Source organism: Taeniopygia guttata, chromosome 2 (genome assembly GCF_048771995.1).
Source record: "Taeniopygia guttata chromosome 2, bTaeGut7.mat, whole genome shotgun sequence".
Taxonomy (NCBI): domain Eukaryota; kingdom Metazoa; phylum Chordata; class Aves; order Passeriformes; family Estrildidae; genus Taeniopygia; species Taeniopygia guttata.
This window is the reverse complement of record NC_133026.1, coordinates 72477797-72502102: the sequence shown is the minus strand read 5'-3', so window position 1 is coordinate 72502102 and position 24306 is coordinate 72477797. Positions and strand designations below refer to the sequence as shown.

The 24306-nt window shown below is 38.8% G+C and overlaps 2 protein-coding genes across 3 annotated transcripts in view; one reads left to right on the top strand and one right to left on the bottom strand.

Annotated features, from left to right (window-relative positions):
- The window catches only part of RBFA (ribosome binding factor A), a 399231-nt gene that overhangs the window by 182270 nt on the left and 192655 nt on the right, over positions 1-24306 (bottom strand). The window lies entirely within an intron of this gene.
- Positions 1-24306, top strand: part of COL15A1 (collagen type XV alpha 1 chain) — a 122437-nt gene that overhangs the window by 85179 nt on the left and 12952 nt on the right. The window contains exons 23-34 of one of the 2 annotated variants that reach the window (XM_030265622.4): positions 4127-4192; positions 5989-6024; positions 8600-8662; positions 10690-10767; positions 10888-10923; positions 15159-15212; positions 15293-15352; positions 17127-17195; positions 17550-17591; positions 19933-19978; positions 20757-20846; positions 23690-23739. In XM_030265622.4, coding sequence (XP_030121482.2) covers positions 4127-4192; positions 5989-6024; positions 8600-8662; positions 10690-10767; positions 10888-10923; positions 15159-15212; positions 15293-15352; positions 17127-17195; positions 17550-17591; positions 19933-19978; positions 20757-20846; positions 23690-23739 — 690 coding nt within the window. The remainder of the gene's footprint in view (positions 1-4126; positions 4193-5988; positions 6025-8599; positions 8663-10689; positions 10768-10887; positions 10924-15158; positions 15213-15292; positions 15353-17126; positions 17196-17549; positions 17592-19932; positions 19979-20756; positions 20847-23689; positions 23740-24306) is intronic. The other variant, XM_030265624.4, reaches the window with a different exon arrangement.

Below are 24306 nucleotides of genomic sequence, written 5' to 3'. Positions count from 1 at the left end.
TACTGGGAATCCATGCAGAATACTAGGATCTTGGATCCCAAGTCTTGGATGAGCAGAGTTATATACTCACAGAAATGTTGGTTGTGTTCAAAGTCCTGTTCATAGTGGGACTGTCAGCAGCTCTACACTTTATCACAATTCTGTTGGAGTTTCTGGGGAACTGCTCAATAGTTGTGATAGAAATGCTGGTGTAAAGTTCATGTTCTTTCTCACAGCCCTGCCATGGTGCCACTGTGGGACCTTAACTCTTATCAGTGACTAAACAGCTCTGTTTGCAATAAAAATGAACCTCAATGTGTTGCTCCATAGCTCACTAATACTTGAAAAAACCACTGTGACAGCCTCAGAGGGGGACAGTACATATAAAGAACATAAAAAGATTATTGGAGCTGACATAAACTAATGACACTCACTTCCTGGAGGCTGCATGGCTTCCTACCTGTACTAGTCACAGTCCACACATCTGTCAAACATGTAACTATGTCTGAAGAAACCTAAAGTGCATCCTCTGAGTGCATCCTCTGAATCCTCCAGATCCCCTGTATGAACTACTTTTACCATGTATTACAGAAATGTATAGAGCCTGGTAGAATCTGTATCACATTAGGTGTATTACAAATCCATGTAGAAACACATTTCCTTCTCTAAGCATTTTTGGGTTTTACAAGTAAGCTCGTTTTAAAGATTAAGAGCATTTATGGCTTTATTTACATTTTTAGTATAGGTGTTCTGGGGAGGTAGAGCAAGAACCATCAAATCCTCTGTATTGTTATTCAGAATATTTCTCTGAGAACTTGGTGTACTGGATTTTGATACAGTTCATGCAACGTGTGTGGAAGTATCCATCACTATGTATGATATTGAGTTCTTCCTGTCTCACAAATGCTTGTGTAAGAACAGGACATTTGTTTGCAATAAGTTTGCTGAGATAGACATTAAATTATCCAAGTGCATTTTGTTGACTCAGTCTCTCTTCTTTCATAGCAAGCTTCAAATATGGAAAAGAACTATTGCAAGCAGACCTATCAATTGCACTTGGAATTGCAGAACTAAAATAAATAACACTGCCAGCTGTTGTAATATGGATATTGGCTTGATGTGGGTAGAGCAGCAGAGATCAGTGATCTGAGTGAACCATAGGGCACTTAGAGAGACTACTCTCCAGGTCAGGGTCATCCATTTAACCATTGTGTAGCCAAGAACAATACTTCTTGGGCTACAGAAGTCCAATGGACTTATCCATCAAAGGTGGAAAGAAGTTTTCTTAAGAAGGCCTGTGTGGCTACAGCTAAACGAACTTTATGTTGCTTGACTGAAAAAAAAAAAAAAAGGAAATAAAGACTTAGTTCACCTTCAGCGCTGTTGAAATATTTAGAGTTGACATGGATGACTGTGGCACAGGGCCAGGCTTCACCAATAAGTATCTGGCTGATAGCACATTGATTGAGCTGCACTGAAAAGTGGACCTTGTTTTCCTTCTCATTTCACCTGGTTCCTATGTGAACGGAGGAGATTTGGCTCCTTCAAGAACAACTTCTCATACCATGAAAATAAGTGTAAGGGGAAAACTGAGGTCTGCAGTGGAACCTATGAATTTCCAGGCTTCTGCAGTTCCCACCAGCAATGTGGGTCTCAGAGGTTTTCTGTCCTTGCTGCCTCCTCTGTTGCCTTCTGTGACTGATCAGGAAGTCTGCTCTGAGTCATCATGTTTTAAAAAAAACAGCATCCCTCTGCTGTTGTTTGATATTCCAAAACACTAAAATCAATATTTCTCATCCTATATTGGCTATTTCACTCTTTCAGAGCATAGTTGCTGAGACTCAGTGCATTTTCATGAACGGAATCATGATAACCAGAAAATCATATTTGTTGCTATGATTTTATCACAGAAATATAGTTTGGTATAGTACAGAAGTAATTTTGAATAGAGAAACATTATTGGATTTAAATCAAACTTTTAAACCTTTATCTTTGGCTGGCACTATTTACCCATAGTTTAGGTACAAAAACCAAAAGTCACAAAGAAAGGTTAATGTTGATTAAAGTGGATGTCAAAAGATTTTGTTCAGCCTGTTCTTTCTGTAATTCTGAAAAGGCCATATTCATGCCTTTTGGATACAAAGCTGAAGGCTTATTTAGAAACCAACCCAGATAATCATCCTAAAATATAACAGTGAAGAAAATATGGAAAACGAATTTACTATTGTAGTCAGCACTTTCTGAACTAATTCAATGTGTTTAAGAGTTATATTGCTGGATTGTTGTTATTAAAGCTGTTTGCCCACCCAAACCCAAAGATGAATATTCCTGGAAGAGGTTGTGAAGACTGCAATATTTTTCTTTAATCATCACTCTTCTACCTTTTGTTTTCAAATGTTCTTCAGCATTATGTGCAGTTTTCTGACTTCCAAGCACAATTTCCATTTGCAGATCAACTGTATGTGTAAAATATACAGTGTGCCTGATCCCAAACTCAGCAAAGCCTTTGGGATTCTTTTCACTGACTTCAAAATAGTTTGGATTGAGCCCAAAAACAATGAATAATGAGTGATTCCACAATGAAAAGACCATGTAAACCCAGGACTCCTGGATTTCTGCCACCAGATAAAGCAGAACAATTGTAGCAGTGGGACTCTTTTATTACTGTCATTAAAGTAGGAGGCTGTGTCCTGTTCCTTTTCTGGGGCATGTAAAACTGGAAATTGAGTGGGACCAAGGGCATCATACTGTCCCTGAAGCATGCAGTAGAGTTCATGCAGCCTGGGAGATGGAGTGCTGTGTGTAGGATCTAAACTCTATTTTTACTTGACAATTTTTCTGGTGGTTTTTGTAGAACGTGAGGACAGGGAGTAGAAAGAAGAACCCAGGAGAAGCAGCAAGCTTTAGCTGTATGAATTATTCAACATGACCTCAAAGTACAGAAAGCTGGCTATACACTGCCATGCTCAGATGACGATGGGTAGGATAGGATGAATAGGATAGGATAGGATAGGATAGGATAGGATAGCATAGCATAGCATAGCATAGCATAGCATAGCATAGCATAGCATAGCATAGCATAGCATAGCATAGCACAGCATAGCATAGCATAGGATAGCAGAGCATAGGATAGGATAGGATAGGATGTGTGATCTGGATTTAAAAAATAGTATTCAGAGACTCATAAGTGTATTGAAAGTGATCTCTGGAGGGCATATGGTCAAACTCCTATTCAAAGCAAGGTAGTTTCAAACTCAGTTCCTGGATACTGTATTCATAACAAATGTTGGAAAATATTGGTGGTCTGTTCATGTTGATCTACACACGGTTGCAGGCAGTAAAAGAGGCATTAAAATCTCACAAAACTGCGGTGACAACGTGCTTATTCGTGGGCTAAGTAAATCCCTGGCACCTGAAGGCATGCCCTGTCCTGGCATTGAGGACTGTTGAACCAGAGCTCCAAAAGTCCCTGTCCGTCTTCATTATTAAGATTCTGTAATCAAATTATACTGAAATGCCTGGGCTAATGGAAAGCTCACTACTTCCAGGACAGGAAGCAGTGCAATTACACTGTGCTGTTCAAGCATCTTTAGACTCAGCACTGGGTAGTGGAGGAGCTGCTCCACATCACAGTTTGGGGTTCCAAGCTAGTTTCATATATAGCAGCATGATCAGTGCTGACTTAGGAATTGCAGCATGGCGTTGCATGGTGTGATGCAGACATGTCCAGAATATAATTAAAACTTCAGTTCTGCAACAGAGGATGAGTGTGCTCAGACTGATTCACCATCTTAGAATGCCAGTGACACACTGGAGCATAAAACCTCCATTTGATCTTTATCTTGCTGAGAAGGAATGGCTTCAGGCTGCAAAATTTGGTATCATAGCTTTCAAATTTAAAACATGAGTCAGTTAATTAAATTTCTGAAAGCATTCTGAGATTTTTACAGAAGAAATGTAAAAGAAATTCTAGGTTTTCTTTATTCCAAATGTATAAAGAAAATTGGAAGTAGAGAGCTTTTTCTGTCACCTTATTTATGTTTGGGGGTTTTTCATAGTTATAAAGAGATAACTACATTTCTAAAAATGTGTGTGTGTGCCTTAGATAAACCATTTGAAATAACCTGTTTCTTAACCCTTTTTTTAGTTACTTCTCAATAACACAGATGGAATTTCTAATTTTGCTGAAATTAAAGGACTTCTTGGGCCGCCAGTGAGTATACACTGCTTTATTAAATCTCCAGATTTTCTCTATCTTCAACATCTCCTTTGGAGTATCAACTAGAGGAGTTTCCTATACATTAAGATTGTATTTCTGCTAACTTCAGCGCCAAACTCTGTGGAAGTACTTTCAGGCAGAAGTGAGTTCTGTGTGGACAAACTACTTTTACACTTTAGTATGAAATAAATTGGCTTATCTCTGATTCTGAGCTATATGCTCAAAATTATAGAAATGTAGAACTGTTGCAAAAATAGAGAACAAGGTTCACATTTCTTCCATTTTTTCCTTCCTGTTTTTCAAGTCCCATATCATTGGCATAAAAAGTATTTTGCTTACTTCTGCTTGAGACTTCAACTAGAAATGCTAGGCTCCTGTCTATGAGTTTAGTCTCACACAAGTTATAGCTGTGAATGAAAAACTAGAAATTTCATGAAAGAACAACAGATGTGAAACTCAGGTTCTCTTCTAGCTGCAAAATAGTTCAAATACTTGAAATCATGAATGCTTCTTGGTAATGATTTCAAGTTCCTAGAACTGGATTCAAAGAGAAATCTACCTTTTCCAAGTTGTGGAGTCTATTCAGACTTGCCCAAAAGTGTAAAACATATTGCAATTTGCAAAATCTTAACCACCACAAGTTAAGCACCTCACTTTACAGCTAGTTTCATTCGTGAATTCTAGTTTGTGTACTTCATTTTATCTGTTTTCTTGTTAGTGAGCACTGTGATTCCTCCACATTGAACCCCTGATGAAACAAGGAAAGTCAGAATGTTCATAGCCAATAGCAGAATTTCACTCTACATAGCTTAAGTTTGCAAAAATTTTGTATCTTATCATTACTGCTGTCCCAAAACAAATATTTGCTGAATCTGTCATTGAACTGGGAAGAAGGGCATTAGCTCCAGCAGCAGCTTGTAACCTTTTTCTGCTAGCCTAGCATAGCTCTTTCCACTTGTTAAACCATAGAACAACTTCATGTTATTGTGTCTATATCCAGCCATGCTTATGGTAAAACAGTTTTCATGGAAGAGTATTTTCATGTATGTCTCAAAGATCTGGTTCTCCTAATCCCTGGACATAATAGGATGTCAGGACAGTATGGGTCCCCTTGTGTGAGCTCTGCCACAGTACTTGCCACGGGTAATTAAAATCTTTGTTTTGTGATAGATGTTAGAGTCACATTCCTATAAAACAGAAGTAGGTCCTGTAGCTTGAAGAGCAGTTGCAGTGAGAAAGATTTGAACATCAGTCTCAGAGCTCTAACTCTAATCAGGAAAGAGGTGCAGTCTCATAGTGAATGGGGAAATAAACATTCTGCTGATCTGAACCAGAATTAAACTGTCTCTCTGCAGTTACCAGGACAGGGCAATCTTAAATGCAACCGATACATATCCCAATCTGTGATTCTATTCACACACTCTGTTTTCTATCCAAAGACATCCAGGACCAAAATGGGGAAAGTGGGCAGCTTCTGTGGTCTCTGTGCCGGTATCTGGAAAAGATTCAGAGGAGGCTGAATAATGGTTGCATGCCTTTCATATGTAGAAAATGTCATCCTTTTTCAGTCTTTTCAGGATCTCTGCCTCAACAGTTTTCGAGAGTACATGCTAAGTTAGAAGCATAGGGTATTGTGGAGATTCACATCTTTACTGTCAACTGAATGAAGTTCTTAGTTCAGTAGTAGATGAGTTGATATTCACAAATCACACAACACATGAAAAATGCATACTCTGTTTTGCAAATCTGTAATATGTGTTTTTAAGGGTGTGATTTTTAAAATTTTGCAGGGGCCAGATGGCAAGCCAGGTCTGCCAGGATTTCCTGTAAGTATTAATTACCTAGGGTTTAAACATATTTCCTAGGACTTTAAAATACTTTTCAATATAGTTTAATATTTTTTAAAATTTATATTGTACACAATTTGCATAAAGACTAATTTCACATAGGATGCTGCAGGTCTTAGGAAGTTACCAACCAAGTTAGAAATTTATTCTGTTGGAAATTAAGTATACTCCACTAGGCTTACCTCACTGTCAGTTCTGTAGTTTAAATCTGGGTGTAATTAATGGAAAATTACGACCTAAGGAAAGGTCTATGCCATATAGGAGAAATAAATGGAACAAATGGACTTCTAAATGTTATCTGCGCATATATATATATATATATATATATATATATATATATATATATACATATATATATTTGTAAATGTGTTATTCCTCAGGCTTTTTTTGTCACCACTACAAAGATGTTCCCTTTTTATTTTATCCTTTAGGAAATATTTATGATTTTTCATAAAAACATACCAGGGCTACCATATAAGCATTTCACAACCACAGTATCAAATGGTGCCTTTTGCTATGCTACCTACCTATTGTGCTCAGTCTGCCATACATGTATAAGCATCTTCATTAATGACTTAGACATGGGACTGGGGGGGATACCAAGTTTCAGACGATACAAAATTGGGAGGAGCTGTTAACGCCCTCCAAGGCAGAAAGAGCCTGCAGAGATACCTACATAAACTGGAGGGCTGAAGGATCACCAGCTGTATCAGCTAGAGATGAGTGCTGACTTAGGAATTGCAGCATGGTGTTGCGTGGTGAAAGGGGCAGATTCTGCACCTAGGATGGTCAGCCTGGTTGTGCATGTAAACCAGGGAATGACATGCTGGAAAGTGCCAGGGAAAGAGACCTAGAGGTCCTGGTTGGTGGCAGGTTGACTTTGAGTCAGCAGTGCCCTGGCAGCCAGGAGGGCCAGCTGTGGCCTGGAGGGCATCAGGCACAGCATGACCAGCCAGGCAAGGGAGGAGATTGTCCCACTGTGCTCTGTACTTGGACAGCCTCACCTTGAATGCTGGAGACAGTTTCAGGTGCCACAACGTAAGAAAGACATTAAACTGTTATAGAGTGTCCAAAGGAGGGCTGTGGAGATAGTGAAAGGCCTTGAAACGAAGCCATGTGAGGAGCAGATGAGGTCATTCGGCTAGTTCAGCCTGAAGAAGAGGAAACTAAGGGGAAACTTCATTGAAGTCAACCATTTCTTTGTGAGGGAAAGAGAAGGGGCAGGCACTGATCTCTTCTTTGGGGTGACCGGTGACAGGACTTGAGGGAATGGCTTGAAGTTGTGTCAGGTGAGGTTTAGGTTGGATATTAGGAAAAGGTTCTTCACCCACGGGTTTGTTGGGCACTGGAACAGGCTCCACACGGAAATGGTCACAACACCAAACCTGACAGAATTCAAGGAGTGTTTAGACATTGCACTCAGGCACATGGTGTGACTCTTGGGGTGTCCTGGGCAGAGCCAAGAGCTGCACTTTGATGATCCTTGTAGGTCTCTTCCAATCCAGAATATTCTGTGATTCTGTGATTATTTGGCTTATGATTTCAGATAGTATTGTTCTAATTATTGTATTCATATTCTGTGTAGTGTGATGAATTACTTTCCCTTGTTATGCTTGTTCTACAGTTCAGAGCATGCATATGGTTTCAGGATCCTTTGTCTATTGCCTGAGAACAATTAAGGTGAAAACTGGGAAAGCTGACAAAAGATGTTAACAAAATGCTGGCAAATTGCCAAAAATTCTACAGAAGGTTGCTTTCTGAGTCCTGAGTATTATGGACTGCATGGAAAACCAAAGAAAGGGGAAGAAGCTCCTTAAAAGTATATTTCATTTGAAAAAGAGCAGATAACATTTAGAAGGTGATATAATGAATTTTTGGTCCCTTATAGAATTTCTACAGACATGAAAATATCATTCTTGTTCTCACCTCATGTGTTTTATTTATCTCTTGACAAATGCAGAAATTATGTAGACTTGAGTTTAGATCTTGGTGGGTAAAAAGAATGCTTCTGAATGCTCTTGGAAGATTGTAAAGTACAATTTTATCTGATGGGAATGCTTTCCCCACAAAACAGATAAAGAAATCCTCTTGTTTTCAAATACATAAACTCTATTTCACATGCTCTTTTTTTTTCTTTTTCCTTTTTTTTTTTTTACATACTGTTAAAATTATATCTTCAGAAATTTTGTTGAAAATCAGTCTGGCTGAATGATCATGGAGAGAAAGAGGATTGAATACAGAAGAAATAGCAAATTTTAGGTTGAATTTCCATTTTTATTAATGTTTGCTTATTTCCCTTTGTGAATGTATGTATCATCTACACTGCGATAAATATCAGGCATTTTTCATTTTGGTCTTTCTAAAAAATTTCCTTATGTGATATCTGGTTTAGGGAATAACTTTATTCAGAGAGCAATTTAGTCTTGTAAGAATTTTTCGATTGCAACCAGAGTGATTTAAGAAAGTTTGCCAGTAATTTAAAATTTAGTAAAATAACCTAGCTCCCTATTCTTCACAAATATCACTATGGATTTATGTGCTTGTTTTTGTCTAGGGCCCTCGAGGTCCAAAAGGTGACACTGGTTTGCCTGGATCACAAGGACCTAAAGGACAGCAGGTAGGAAAAAATGCATAGGGGAAAGTATACGCTGATAAATGTGTTAGATGACAAGTACTTAATGACATTAAAAGTTTAATTATTCTAATTTTGGTAGGAATTGTGATTTTAATAAGTTCATGTGAAAAATGGACTAGGGAGAATGTGAAAATGCTAAATGGCATCCCCTGTATAATCTCACCAAGAGCTAATCTTCCTGCCCTGGTGCTGAAATTCATCAGCACAGTATGCACTTATCAGGTTAAGTCTCTTTAAACATTAAACATGAAGTGACCTCTTCTTGCCAGCTGATTGTTGTGCTGACACCCTGGAATCCTATCCAAAAGCCCAAACAAAAAAAAAGATCTATCTTTTCCTGCTCCTATGCCAGAGAGGGCTTTGCCTACAGAATGAAGACTGCAATTTCCAATTCCCAAAGAAAATATAAGATTTGAGGAGTGCTCTTCTAAAGATTATTTCCCTTGTTTCTTCACAAAAAGTCTGTATTTTATAGCACTGCTGAGAGGTTTCTAAAGACTGACTCTGCTCTTTTGCAAGTACTGCTGCAGCTGTTCCAGTTTTTTCCCCTTCTTATCCACCTTCAGGAAGCAAGGGAGAGGAATATCTAATATCTTGGGGATACTAAAAAAGAAAAGCAAAAACACTTTCTGCTTATTCTTTCTAGGTAGTTGAGCTCACTTTCTCACAAGTAATAGGAAGACTTGGAAATGGTTTATTATGGTTTAAATGGGATAGCAGATGAACAACATTGTCATTGCTCAGAAGGAAAGATCTCAGGCCACAAATACCAGTCCCTGTTTATCATAAGGTTTCCTGTTCTTTTATAAAATGCGTTAAATGATCAAGCTCAACCTTAGAACCAGTCGGGTGATTTTTGGTTTAGGTTGTGGAGCTATTTACTTTTGGTTTTTGGTTCATGCTTTTCTTTGCTTCTGGCGTCCACTCTGTCAAGAACGCAAAGCTTTGAAAGCATTTAATTTTGGATGCACCAAAAATATAGTGATGTGTCTGATGGCATTTCTGAGCTGTGAACAGCAGGCTACACTCAAAAGTGATGAAGTTTGGGATCCACAGTGAAGCTGTACAGAAACCTTTACTTAAAGGATCATGGAATTCAACCTCAGGTCCATAAATTCTCACAGAGGATAAAGTCAGTGAAGGCCAACCAAGCCTTGGGGAGACTCAAAAGTATCCAAATTATCTTCAGGGAGACTTCAAAGACTCACAGCAGCTTAAGAACCTGTGAGAAGAATTTAGTTACAACACTTAAAGTTCATAACCTGGTTATGAACTTTATAACCTGGACTGTCATTTTAATCAGCAATACAGTTGCTAGCTTCAGGCTAGATTTCTTCCCTGAGATCTTGGGAAAGATGCTGTAGCAAGCTGCCTGAGAGAGGAAGAGAAAAGTTACAGCTGAAAGATCCAGAGTGGGAACAATGCACTTAGCACTGAGAAGTGATAATCTGTGGTGGTATAACAGGAATGCAGAGGGTCACAGTTTGAGTGCTGGGACCTGGCCTTTATTAAAGTTAATGAGGTTGCATCATACCAGGCATATAGAGAGAATGATTCATGCTTTCCTGATAATAAAATCTGAACATTTACTGGTCTAGCAAGATGATGCATTTCCAGCAGGATTTACTGACCATTAAGGTGATGGTACACAAGAAGACGCCAGTAACCTGTCTGCCTTTGGCAGAGACCTTTTGTGAACACAGCATGTTTCACATAGTTACTCAATGGAGAGCAAATTATGTGGGGGTTTTTTTGGGGTTTTTTTTTTTTTTTAATAAGAACTTATTAATCTCAGGGAGATATTTTTAGTGTACTTTATTTTTTTTTTAGAAAGATCATCTCTTTTCTTCCCCAGAATCAAGATTTACCCTACTCATGCTGATATCACTTTATGTTTGATATCACAGCATGACTAATCTGTCATGCTTCAAACAAAAGTAATGCTGCCCTGACTTCTTTTGATTCACTGGGAATTGCTTTGTAAGCAGTAATTACTCTCATAATTGCAGGGTGAAAAGGGAGAACCAGGAGCTATCATTTCTGCTGATGGATCTTTAACTGAATTATTAGGAAGAAAAGGAGAGAAGGTGAGCTAATACTGTGTTGTGTTCCTCCAGAACTATTTGGTGGCCATGTTACCAGCCACCTCTGCCAGACATTGTGAGAATTCTCCTTGTCATTGCTCTCTCTGTGTTGGTCCTCAACAGGGTGAAGCTGGAGTGATGGGACCAGTGGGACCAATGGTAAGATGATTCCAAAGATGAATGGTTTCTTAATTTTTAATTTTGCTTTGGCCTTACAGATATTAGTAAATATAAAGGTAGTATGGTTTAGCTTTTCATTCCTTCTGAGTTGGGACGATAAGGAGAATTCGTGCTTCAGGTTCATCAGTGTCCTTCAGAAAATAATGTGTTTGTTACATATTTGGTAACATATGTAACTACTGACTTGATGCAGAGCTTAAATTTTGGTAGAACAAATGTATCTGTTACTGTCTAAGCCATCAGTGAAATCTTGTCAGATGTATGACTCTGAGTGAACTGGGTTTGTTTAGCTCTGAAGATAAAAGACTGAGAGGGGTCTAATTGCTCCCTGCTGTGGCCTGAAAGAGAATCATTAAAAAAAAAGTCAGGTCCTACTCAGAGGTGCACAGTAGAAAGGCAAAGTAACAAGGATCACAAGTTCCAGCTTGTGACATATATCAATATAAAGGCAAAAATCCACATTAAAAGTGATTAAACACAGAAATGGGTGTCCAGAGATGTGGATGACAGCCTGGTCAGGGAGAAACGGCAATAGTTTCTCACAGTGGCTTGTGAGAATTTTTAGGGAGTTGTAGGAATGTGATAACTTGTTAGTATAAACAATCTGCAGGTGGTGTTTTTCCACCTTGTTTTTCTGTTCTACTCAAGGACGGTGTGAGAAAGATGTTTTATTAACTAGCTAATCAAGTAGAATGTATCGTATCAGTCTATATAAGCTGAAGAATCCTTTGTATGAAAGTTTCCTTTTTTCCTCTTTCCTCTTGGTCTCTCATCTATTCTTGTGTCATATTTGGAGCAAGGGTGACACAGAGAGATGATGGATTCTGTAACAAGGTGTTGACTGGCATGACCTAACCTACAAGCCTAATGTACAAGTTTATCTTGTATGCAAGGAGTTTTGCAAGAAGATCACTCTCTTTCCACCTAAATTATTCTCTGTTTAAATTATTTACATTAAAACAACTAATTGCATTGGCTCAATTTCTGTCAATGGCAATAAATTGCAATTGTGTTGGATTCTGAGAAAGTTGTACACCAGGCAGTAGAGTAACACCATATACCAAAATCAGGATTTAAAGGCCTTCTTTCAAGTATTTGGTCTGATACTTTTGACTGGACATGGGAGATTGTAAGAAAGCACAATAAATTAGTTATAAAATAAGAACAGTGGCCCAGACTCAGCAGTGTTAGGGCACCAATTTCTTCTGTCTAGTATTCCAAAAATCAAGGATGTAAAGGATGTTTCTTTGCTTCTGCTTTTGTTGTAGCCTGGTCACTGTTGTGGCTTAGTGAATGTTAGTAGAGTGCTGACATTTCTGTACACCAAGGTGTGTAGGAGATATTTACATTCATTTCTGTAGCCTTCCAAAGGGGATAACTGGGTGCTGAGCAACTGCTTTTTTAATTATTGTGTATCAGAATCCCTGAGGAGGCTATCCTAACTTACCAGAAAGGATGTTCCTTATCCTTCTCCTTGTATGACTGCAATATTATCTACCCTTTCAACTTGACACAATAACTTTGAATGAAAGTGGACTTCAGAGATGACCTTATGCACGTCACTGTGTGGAGCAGGTCTCTTTAACTCAGGAACTTGTCAAGTGAAGTTTTCACAACTCTTAGGATAGAAATTCCACAACCTTTCTGGGCAGCCCATTCCAGACATTTGAAAAATTTTGGAGTAAAAAAAAAAATTTCCTTATATTTATTTGGAATTCCTCATGTTCTGACTTGTGTTCACTTCTACTTGCTGTGCATCCTGCATCCAGCGGACATGTCCTTTTCGTCTCAGCTCCAAACTCTGTGTTTTACATCTTCTTTTATACTGCCATGAGTCGCTTCATACAGTTCAGCAAGTGGATAAGGAAGGTCTTGCCAGAACTGGTGGGAATAGTTACACTTCAGGAAAGTTTGGCACATGGAGCCTGTCTCAGGGCTTTACTCAGCCAGCTCTCTTCTGAGCACAGAACTCCTCTTTGATCATTGCTGGTAATGGGGTGATACAATTCAATGTTGTCCCGTAGAAAAATTCCATCTGTACTTAGTGTGAGGCCTGAACAGGAAAAATATACAGCTTCAAGTGCTGAACCAGAGACTCTGACAGATAACTTTTTAAAGGTTTTAGTGCAATAGTTCTGTTCCACTTTGCCCCAAGTGAGTCTCTGGCCCAGGAACAACTTTGAGGTAGCAGGGTAATCTGAGTGTTCCTCTTTGCTCTTAGACCCATACACAAATTTCCAGAATTTAAATTTAAATCCCTTGTCATTGCTCTGCTCCTTTTTGAGACTTCAGCTGGGCAGACAGTAGGATCACAGGAGCTTGGAGCACAAGGAGCTACAAAGAAGCACTAGTTTGGCAGATGGGAACTACAGATAGTCAGGAGGTCAGTACAGTTGTTAGCAAAAGCAGAAGCAACAGACTGAACCCAGGCTCCTGCCACCGGAGAAATGAGACTCTTTTACATGCTGGATTATGCTGTTCCCTGTCGGTGAAGCACTTAGTAAGAACCTCAGTGTCAGTCTGCCCAGGTCTACTGTGCTGTTGTAATTGAAACTTTGGTGGTAAGAAAAACTCCTGTGGCTTCCATGCTTCCTTCTTTCACTTCTAGCTGTGACTGCTGGCTTGACTCAGGGAGTTGCTAACACCTGACGGACTGGGCTGGTACTTAGAGAAAATAGTAAAAGTGGCCCCAGCTTACACAACTCCCACATTGTTAATGTTTGAAATCCCAGTTAAAGCATGGGATCAGACACGGCTCTTTATTTAAACTGAAAAAGAAGTCTGTTTCTAATTGTCCTCACTGCTGATTAAAGTTCAGATTTACATAATCTTTAAAGGCTCAGGTACCAGAGAGTGGTAGGAAAATAGGAAAATGCTTTTGGATTGCTTTTTTTTCCAAACATCATTACTGGCTGTGGTATCATGGAAAGATGGGTTGAATTTTGAAATTTTGGGGCACAATATTGAAATTCACCAGCAATCTTTTGCCTGCTTGAGACACGGACATTAACTTTGATCACATGGGTAGAAATTGCCTTCAAACAGAAAATAAAATAGAAGATTAATAAAAGTCTTACCACCTGCAAGTAGTTTCAGCTGACATTAAATTCAGCTTTAAATTCTGATTACAATGGTGACATCATAAATTAATATGTTCATATGGTAACTGCTTATGAATTTCAGGTCTAATCTAGTCTTCAGTTTCAGCAGGAGAAAAATTACAGCAATTAATCCATGAATTTCAGCTAGATTATAAGAGAAATTGTCTTTTTCATCAGATAAATTTTTAATTAATGTACATATCACTTTTTACTGAAAAGATATCATGTGAAGGGTTAAACACACCCACTGTCACATGTAAGTGGTATCTGTGTGAGATCTACAGACAGATTATTTAACAAGTAATGCAAGAAGGAGTATCTCAGCATTTCGGCAGACTGACAAAAGGAAATGAAACCAGATAGGCTGACACAAATGTGAAGAGGTTGTCTAGACCGTTGTGGTTTCTGTGAGTTTCAGAAAGCTGACATCAGTTGAAAATTTGTAGATCCTCAGATTTGTTGCTTTTTGTTGATCACTCACAGGCTGCCTAGGAGCTGCATGCTTGCAAATGCCCCATCATTGGCCATCCAAAGTCTTGGGCCACCTTTCCCAGGCAGCCTGCTTGTCCCCTCTTTTTCCAGTGGCTTGTATTACTTTGTGGAACCTGGTGAGTCAGTCAAACTTGTATAAAGAAGGAAAGACTCTGTTTCAACTATCAGCCCCATGAATCCAGAAACCCAGGCTGGTGAGAGGCAAGTAGAAGCCTGGCACTGCATAAATTCTTAGGTCAATCCACAGATACTTCCTCACAGAGCCTGATTCAAAAATAATTAGAAATAAAAAAGGAGTGGGGGAAGAAGATGAGCAAAGAATACATCTCTAACTTCCTTTTCTTTTCCTGACTGATGCATTTAATTTTTCTTCAATATATGGTGAGTCAGTTTTGAATTGCACACCCTACAAGGGTCTGGGAATGCAGACTTCATTTCAGATAGGTGACTGTAACATGTAGTCCTCAGCTTCTGAGATCACTGAGGAGAGCAAGCAGAGAGAGTGTTCTGTGCAGTCTCTATAGGCAGTCACAGACTGATTTTTAATGTACTGTTTCTTATTCTAAATAATCAAATATAGGTCAAAAAAATGGGCCATAATGACCTTTTTTTGTTGTTCAGGGACCAATAGGACCTACTGGACCCAAAGGAGAGCTTGGCTTCCCAGGACGTCCAGTATGTATTATACTCTCAAGTGGGATAAAGATAGGAAAGCTTGCTTCTGACACGTACTAAATTATTTCTACTTATTTCAGGGCCGTCCAGGACTGAATGGTCTGAGAGGTGTGAAAGGTGATCGAGGTGAAGCACTTAATGTAAGTTTATTGTATTCTTTTCAAATGATGATAGGACTAAAAACCTGAAATGTTCTAGAAATAGTTGTGTTTCTGCTACTTTTCCTATCTAGCAGCAGCCATTGAAAAGTCAACTTCTGGGTCTGTCTGGGCAGTTCTTGCAGATGCACATAGTTGTGTCAGCTCCCAGGTGCAGCAGTTATGTGTGCCACTCACTGCTACCATAGCAGCTTCAAAAAACAAAGGATTTGGAATTCCAGTTTTTTATATATGTCAGACTCCCTGATCCAAGCCACCAGTGTGACTTCTCATGATGTGAAGATATTCCCACAGGCTCTGACCTTTCTAGCCCAGGTACAAACAACACTTGAGCATATCACAGGGAAGTGGTATCTACCTTACCAACAAGGAGATACTCACTAATACCTGCTACCTGCTATAGTTGCCATGTACATGTATCCAAAACAATTACCTCTGCACAGAGGACAGCATATTCATGCTCACCTACAACCTATAATTGTGGAATGACAAGTGATGAACCAAGCTCCTGTTGCTGTAAGTCTGTCCTCATTAAAAGATTTCAGACAAGTTGTCTCATGACAAACATTGAAACTGGCCCACACGAGAACTAGCACTGCAGAGCATAAACAATAAGCTTCACAACGGCAGAGTTATTTGTGTGGTTGTTCTGATGTCATGCAACTATCTGTGCTAAGAAAATGGGTATCCATGCCACAACAGCAGCTAATGGTATTTCATCCGCATCAGAGATAATGCTAGAAAAAAATTGCAACGGTATGTTACTATGTTAGCATAAAGTCAGTATCATTGTATTTCAGTAGAGAACTTTTTTGTAAATGGATTCTGTTGTAGGAAGCCTCTGGTTCTAGTTTGTTCAAAAGAAAAAAAAATGGCACACAAATTGCAAGGCACAAGTGTCTTTTCTTTCTAAACAATAAATATAAGTGAGATGATACTGCTTTATGTGAGTAACAGAGAGACTGAGAATTGGTAGGTATTTTTGCAGAATTTGTAAGTATTTTGGTATCTCCACAGTAAAAAAAGACCAGGTACTGAATGTGGCTTACACCCCTAGAAGAAGGTATAAATAGAAATATAGTTCCTGGAAAGTGAAAACAAATTAGACAAATGTGAATTGGAAGAAAATGACAGGAAAAATTACTACCCACTGACAGAAAATATAAGAGTAGATTTTCCTTTCCTCCATATCTTCAAATAATATTAAAGTTCATTTCCTGGATTATCTGCCTTAGCCACACAAAAGCGATTATAGCAAGTATAGCTAGATGATGTACACCAGGCTGACAGGTTAAAGCAAACAAGCAAACAAAAGAGGCTGCATGTTCTAGTAGTCCTTCCTGGAGTGCTCAGGGAAGATAAAATCTAATGGATCTCTAATTTTTGATGAGATTACATATGTCACCATACAGCAAGTTGCATTGATGTTAACTGAAAGGTGAAAACAGCCTTGTGCCAAGTTTTCAAATTACACAGTTAAGAGCTTACATACATTTTTTGTAAAAGTCAGTCACGCCTCCAGTCTACCAGAGTTCCACATGGTTGCTAATTAGCATGTACATATCTGACTGGCACTTGAAAATGTATGACTCTTAGCAGTTTTGAGAGAGATCTAGATCAGTGTAGAATACCTCATTTTCCTTGGATGAGAGATATACTGACATTAGTTTCAATATGCAGTGCTTTAGGTGTTCCAGTTTGCAGTCAGGGTTTATTTTTTCTCTAGTATCTGCCTTCTTTCACTTTCTCTTTCCAGGGCCTTCCTGGCTTGCCTGGGCCCCCAGGGCCCCCCGGACCTCCAGGACGTATACTTTTTATCAAAGGAGTAAGTGTAACTGGGGATCAGTGATTGGTTTGTAGCAGAAATGTGCTGCTTTAGAAGCAGTCTGCAAAAGGAAACATCAAAACTGGTTTCAGTCTACACCGCTCGCTGTGGGTGACCTTGTTTGTGTGCAGAGAAAAAAGATCTCTTAACCAAAGCCGCTGTCAGGGAAGAGTTTTGCCCCCATGGCCCCACAGAGAGGAATGACAGACCTGGCAGCCAGCTGGGCTTTCTTCTAGGGTGGTGGTGGTTTTGTTTCCAGGCTTAGCCCCATCGTGACTGCTAGGTTTATATGATGTGTTACATGCTGTATCACACCTATGCTCATTAAAGTAATTTCCCTCCTGTTTTCAATAGACAGTTTTCCCAGTCCCTCCCAGGCCTCATTGCAAAATGCCAGTAAGTGACACATGCAGAATCTACTCTTAGCAGGATGCATGGCCATTACAGAACATAACCAAAGCAGCTGTACACCTAAACACCATAACCTTGCAGCTTTTCTCCCCTCGCCTTCTGCTTTGCACCAGAGATGTGTTTTACTTGTTCTTCAGGATAAGAGGTTTTCAAGTGTTTAGCCATTTATGAAAACTTAGCCATGTATAAAATATATAACAGAACGAGAAACACTGGACTGTTTTGCTTGAAGTACTTGATTGCTTCTTTTTCTAATACTTTTAATGCCTTTCAAAGCTTGTGTTTCCATAGTTTAGGAGTTGCTTTGGGGACCTGAATGTGCATGCATACAGGTACATGTATTTTTTAGTTATATGTATAGATACAGTCCCCATGTTGTTATGTTCTTAGCTGTTTTTCATTTCCCTGACCAAAATAAAATTTCTTATGTGTTTCATTGTGGCATGAAAGATGCATCAGAAAAGAAAGATCTTGTTCTTTATTTGACCCTCAAATGCACTGTTCACATAGAATTGCAGCCAGTGAAGATCTGCCCCTCCTTTTCAAAGAGTATGACAAAGCCTTCAAAGCACCTGCAGTTTCACACATAGTATGAAAAGAAAGGAGATGGATTTCATATTTTCAGAATATGAAAATATAAAAATTCAATTTTTGTTTAATGAATTACAGAAATTGCATCCTAGAATAAATAGTGAGTATAGTTCCGTCCTGGAAGTATTTTCCCTAGGGCAATATCCAACTGTGGCGTATGTACTTGGAAAGGATTCTGTCTTTGGGAGCCACAGTCCACCTCTGAATAGGGCAGGGTTATACTTTTCTGTTAAACAGTATAGCACCAAGTAATACTGTGCCTTCTCCTCCAAGTTGCATTCCAGCTCTTTTTCGCTGATTTTAGAGAAACAGCTCTTGACTTCCTCTACACGAAATGTATTGATACTCATCATCACCCTAACCTTACTGCTGAAAAAAGTTGTATCCCAACTTGTGATCTTTTCAGATAATTAATGATAAATAGCCATACCAATTACCATAAATAAATATGGTAATTTTCCATTTCTACATTTTTTGCCTATCACCTCCACACATAATTTTTTTACCTCTGAATTTCTCCCTTAAATCTTCTCACTCCCATTGTATAACATCGTAGTACAGTGATAACATATGTCCATAATCACATACGTATTTGTCAGCCTCTGAAACCTGACTGGATGAGGCCCTGAACAGCCTGCTGTAGTTGATCCTCCTTCAGGGTAGACAACCTCCAGAGATGCCTTCCAGCCTCAACTCTCCTCTGATTCTCTGTGGAATGATTCAAATAAAACAAGCCTATTTTCTCTGAATTTCAGCTAATAATAGCCACTTTTCCAGAGGATTACCATCAGTGAAAAATAGCACTAACTTTAATGTGCACAAGTAAAAACATGTACTTGTAAACATCTCTTCATGCACCTGAGTGTGCTGGATAGATTTGTCCTACATCTGTGAGTAATCTCCTAAACCTATCCAAGTTCATAGATAAGAAGTCTGCTGTTCATGCCTACATAAATGAGTGCCGATAAAGAACTACAGACTGAACCCCACCAGTTTTTCTTCATGGGCACTGAACCTCTGAAGTTAATGGAGCTATCCATGTGAGTAAGACTTCTGCGGGCTAGTACTACAGGATTAGCCAGATGCAACAACTTCCATTTTTTCATACACTTACTTAGTTTCCTATAAAGAGTACTAGAAAGTACCGAGATTTCCAAGCATTGTGCTACATTTCAGTTCCTACATTGTCCCTATTTTGAAGAGAGGCACAGAGGTAGGTAGCACACCCACTGTTGTTACAGGTAGCTGGTGACAGAAGAGGGTAGACTAGAATAGCCTCTGTGTCCCCACTGTGGTTTCAATGCATTTGGAGCACAGGTTAGCATCAGACATAACACAGCCCTGGTCTGATGAAGAGTATTATAAACACAAGCTGTTATCTCAGGATCAAAAATCAAATTCTGCTTCCAAACACAGTATTGTAAATTCAGAATTGTTCTTGGAGAATGAGTTTTCTGATGCTTCACTGGCACAACTGAGAGTAGGATTTGCTGGTGCCCCCAAAATGCATGATATTACCTTTTTGCTGAAAGCATGCTGCATGTCAAAGAGAGTGTAATCCTCATAAAAATTTGATCAGCTAATACTCAGACCCTGTCAAAGTGGAGATAATCCCAGAGTGTTGTTATAATATTTACTAGCATGCAAACTTGCCAGGCTTTTCAGTCACACTAAGAAATGCATTGCCATTGATTAATATGTATGAATAATTTGTAATGGATTTCTTCATCTGAAGGTGAACCCTCCCTATACTAGAAATCAAGAAGTTCTTAATGACCATGGTGGGTAATTCTTTTCTTCTACCTTGGTTTAAATAAGTTTGTTTTGGTTTTTTGTTTGTTTGTTTTTTTGGTGGGTTTTGAAGGGAAGGGAAAGGAAGGGAAGGGAAGGGAAGGGAAGGGAAGGGAAGGGAAGGGAAGGGAAGGGAAGGGAAGGGAAGGGAAGGGAAGGGAAGGGAAGGGAAGGGAAGGGAAGGGAAGGGAAGGGAAGGGAAGGGAAGGGAAGGGAAGGGAAGGGAAGGGAAGGGAAGGGAAGGGAAGGGAAGGGAAGGGAAGGGAAGGGAAGGGAAGGGAAGGGAAGGGAAGGGAAGGGAAGGGAAGGGAAGGGAAGGGAAGGGAAGGGAAGGGAAGGGAAGGGAAGGGAAGGGAAGGGAAGGGAAGGGAAGGGAAGGGAAGGGAAGGGAAGGGAAGGGAAGGGAAGGGGAAATGTAGTATGCAACACTCATTCGTAATCGAGAACTGTTTCTGCATCTCCTCCAGTGAAATTGAAAAATGGAAAAATAGAACCAGATTTGTTCAGAGGATCTTAGGCTGGGTGGTTAGGGAAAGGGGAGTAAAAGATTGACTTGTGAGAGAGAGATTGTCATGCACACATTGGGGTTGATAAGAGAGGACAGTCAGACAGCCATTCAATGATCATAAGTGACAGAGGCATGGAGGGACAGGAACCATGTGCCCCACATACATGGAAAAGTCTGCACCCACTTTCAGTGTTTGGTTTTCACTGCTACAGTCTCTGCTGTTTTCAAGTTCTTATGAACTTGTGATGCTATTGTGGCAGGCGCCAAAGCAAATGGAGATTCCTGGGAACTGCACAGTTCAGCACACTTAAAGGGAGAAAAGGGAGACAGAGGTGCTCCAGGACCACCAGGTATGCTAAATCTAATATGTCATTAACATCCTGTGGAGGAATATATGTCTAACTTGAAAAGCAATTCAGCAAGATACTTGGATAGTTATATCTGCTGCCTTACCTGCCTAGATATTTACTCCAGTGTTCATTGATGAACTGACACACAGAACAGCAAAGCTCAGAATGTTACCCAAAATGTCTTCTGAAAAGACAGACTGCACATTTGTGAGCATTATGAATGTGTTAAGTACAAGAATAGATATTTAAATGTAAGTGGCTGGTCACAGATTTTTTGACATTTTAGAAGGACATCAAGGGCACTTCCTGAGATACCATTTTGTTGTCAGTCTTTCTGAGTCAATTGTGCTATCAATCCAGTGCTTCACATTTCAGGGTGATACACCTGTGCATTATGAGTTCAAGGCAGTCAGTTGTTGCTGACAGACCCACTTCTAACAGGAGGGGGAAATAGATTATTTCCATTTCAACCAATTTTTAAGTATTTTCTGGTTTATTTGTGAAAATTGTGAAGCATTTGTGTGCACTAAAAGCGCCAATTCACTGGCAGTAGGAGCATCATAAGAATTATTCCTCACCCAAAGATTAGCTTTCTGTGTCAAAAAGTTGATACACATTGCTAATTCTTACAAACCAAAGAGTTACAGAAACAAGCATCTGTTTGAAAATATTGTAAATACAAGCACTTAATTTTCTGTAAACTTTTTGGAATCTCATTTATTGAGATTAGGCTTTGATCAGTGAGAGAAATAATTTAAAAAATAAAAGGCATTATATTTAATTCGTGTTGCTATGCCATATTTATAGTAATTTTCCTTTAATGCATTGATAATAACTATATTCTCCCCATATATGTTGATCTCACTAGATCAACATGGAAATTTCTGTCTTTGTTCTAAAGACATAATTCTGCTGACTAAAGATGATGTTTTGATTATTTTGAAGACAACACCTGTTTATTGTGATAAAATCAATTTCCCGTCTTGTCCTAATTAATTTTTATTCTGATCCAATATTTTAAAATAAGCAGTTAGAAATTTCCAGTCATCAATAAACTTGTCAAAAGAATAAGAAAGAAACTTTCCCAAACAACAAAAAAAAAAATTTCTCTTCAGTGCTGGCTTATCCACCACGAATATATCTGTTCATTTCCAGGTTCTGTACTGAATGCAAATTATTGTCTTAGAAGTACTTTCTTTCCTATATCTGATGATTTCAGGTGCTTCATAAGAAGATTATGAGAGGATTGTTCTTAAGATTTTGCTGTAAAACTGCATCTAGTAAAGGATGGGGAAAATAACACCACAATTCTGATTAAACTGAAAACTCAATTCACTTTTCTCCTAAAATAACAGAGATCCATTCATTTGATACAACAGATCAACTGACTCCAACATTTTGTTCAACATGAAGTTGAAGCATACTAAGACCAATTCTGCTGCTGCTTCTAAAAATATTCCTATTTGTTTTTTGCTTAATGACGTAGGTGCTAAAATATTATTTCATACAAAGCAGTTCTCTAATTCTTACCAGTGCCCACATAACCACAGACAGGGAAAATCTACAAACCAGTAGTTTCATAATTAAAGTACAGGAAATTTTCTGAGGGGAAAGTGGATGAAACTCTTTCCACTACATTTGTTGAGTTCCAGGAACCAGAAAAGCTTTTTGAACTGTGGTATTTGTATTTGTATGCAGTGGATTTATTTCTTGTTTCTCACAAAATATTACCTCTCCAATCTTATAAACAGGTTCTATTGATTGATAACATGTAAAAATATGAAGCCAACATAAAAAGTGTGAGAGCAAACTCAACAGCCATGGGCTTCATTCAGACCTAGACTCCTCAGATAGTGCTCACTGTAGAGATTAATACTAAGCAGCATCTGAGAAGGACACCTGCCATTCCACCTGTCCATTCCCTTCCCCTCACAAGGATCAAGCAGATCACTGCTGCAAGCTGTAATTGATAAGGTTGGAATAAAATCCAAACAGGGGCCATAATGAGGATACTTTTCTGCCCCACAATGTCTGCTTGATTTAATTTTATCTGAGGTGGCACACTGAGAAATGAGCCCTATGGCTGGCAGAGGGTTGGGCTCAAAGATCTCAAAAATTAATCAAAACACATTTGAAGGAAATACACTGAACTGTTATGGGAAGCTGCAAAATACGTTGGTTTGTTTTTTGTTTTTTTGTTTTTTTTTTTTTCCCAAATGGATACCAAGCAGATAACATCTGAAGGCTTTTTGAACCTTTTGTGCTGGCTTGACAGCTTTGGCTGACCAACACTGGCAGACAACATGAGTGGTATAACCATTGAATCTGATATTGGTTTTCATTGCAGAAAAATGTCAAGGAATAGTTATTGTATAATTGTTGCAGCATAGCAGCAGCATTATCTATTGTCAGCTCTGGTACTGTCTTTGCAGGAAAGATCACACATCTACTGGTGGATCACTCCACTACCAGCAAAACATATGAAAAGCTTCTATTTTACCTTGGCTTGCATCAAAGGGGTTAACATGGATACTTCTCTTTCATTCCTCTTTCCAGCTGCTATATACTGGGAATTTTTCGTATTTGAACCTTCTTTTCTTCTAATTTTCAGATTCAGAAATTTTTAGGGTGGAAGAGTGACAGACAAGGCACAGACAAGATAGGCTTTATAAGACTTGCTTTGTTAGGAAACCAAACTAAAAATATGTTTGATATAAAGGTTAATGCCATTATTGTAAATAGTTTTCCTTTGAACTCCTAAACCAGTAATACCAAAAGCAGTACTTTTAAAAGGAAAATTACAGTTAATTATTGTACTTTATTGTATTGTCTTCATTTTTCAGGTCCACCTCTGCCTCCATCATATTTCAGCCATTTTATTAATAGCATAAAGGTAATTATATCCCATTTGTGTTTGAGTTCTGCTAAGCTTTTTTTAAAGTGTACTTTACTATAAATAAAGCACAAACCAGTGCAACATGGTGAAATATACAAATCTAAGGGCATCAGCAATTGCAAATTATATTCACTTCTTAAACTCCAGCTACATAGGCAAGTTTATAGCAGCTATAGAGATAGCAGTCATCAGAGGTCTATAAAGATTACTTTTGAAAGAAACTTTATTACTGAGGCTTTTTACCTTCCCAGTGGTATTAAAGTGAGTCATAATTCACTGTTACCTAACATATCTGCATTAGATGAATGCTTTTGTTTCCATGCCAGCTCAGGTAAAAGACATCCATTACCTAAAGGGCTTCTAGAACACTGGGTGAGGGGAAAAGGGGGTGGAAATCACTTCCATGTCATGTTATTTCTCTTTTAAGCACACTGAATAGAATTAAATTATGAAACTACTTTTCCTGGAAGCTCTTACAGCAAAGTATACCCATACGTTGATTTGTTTAGTCTCTCTCTGTTTCATTACTTCCTTGACTGCTTCAAGTGACAAAAATTAATGTGT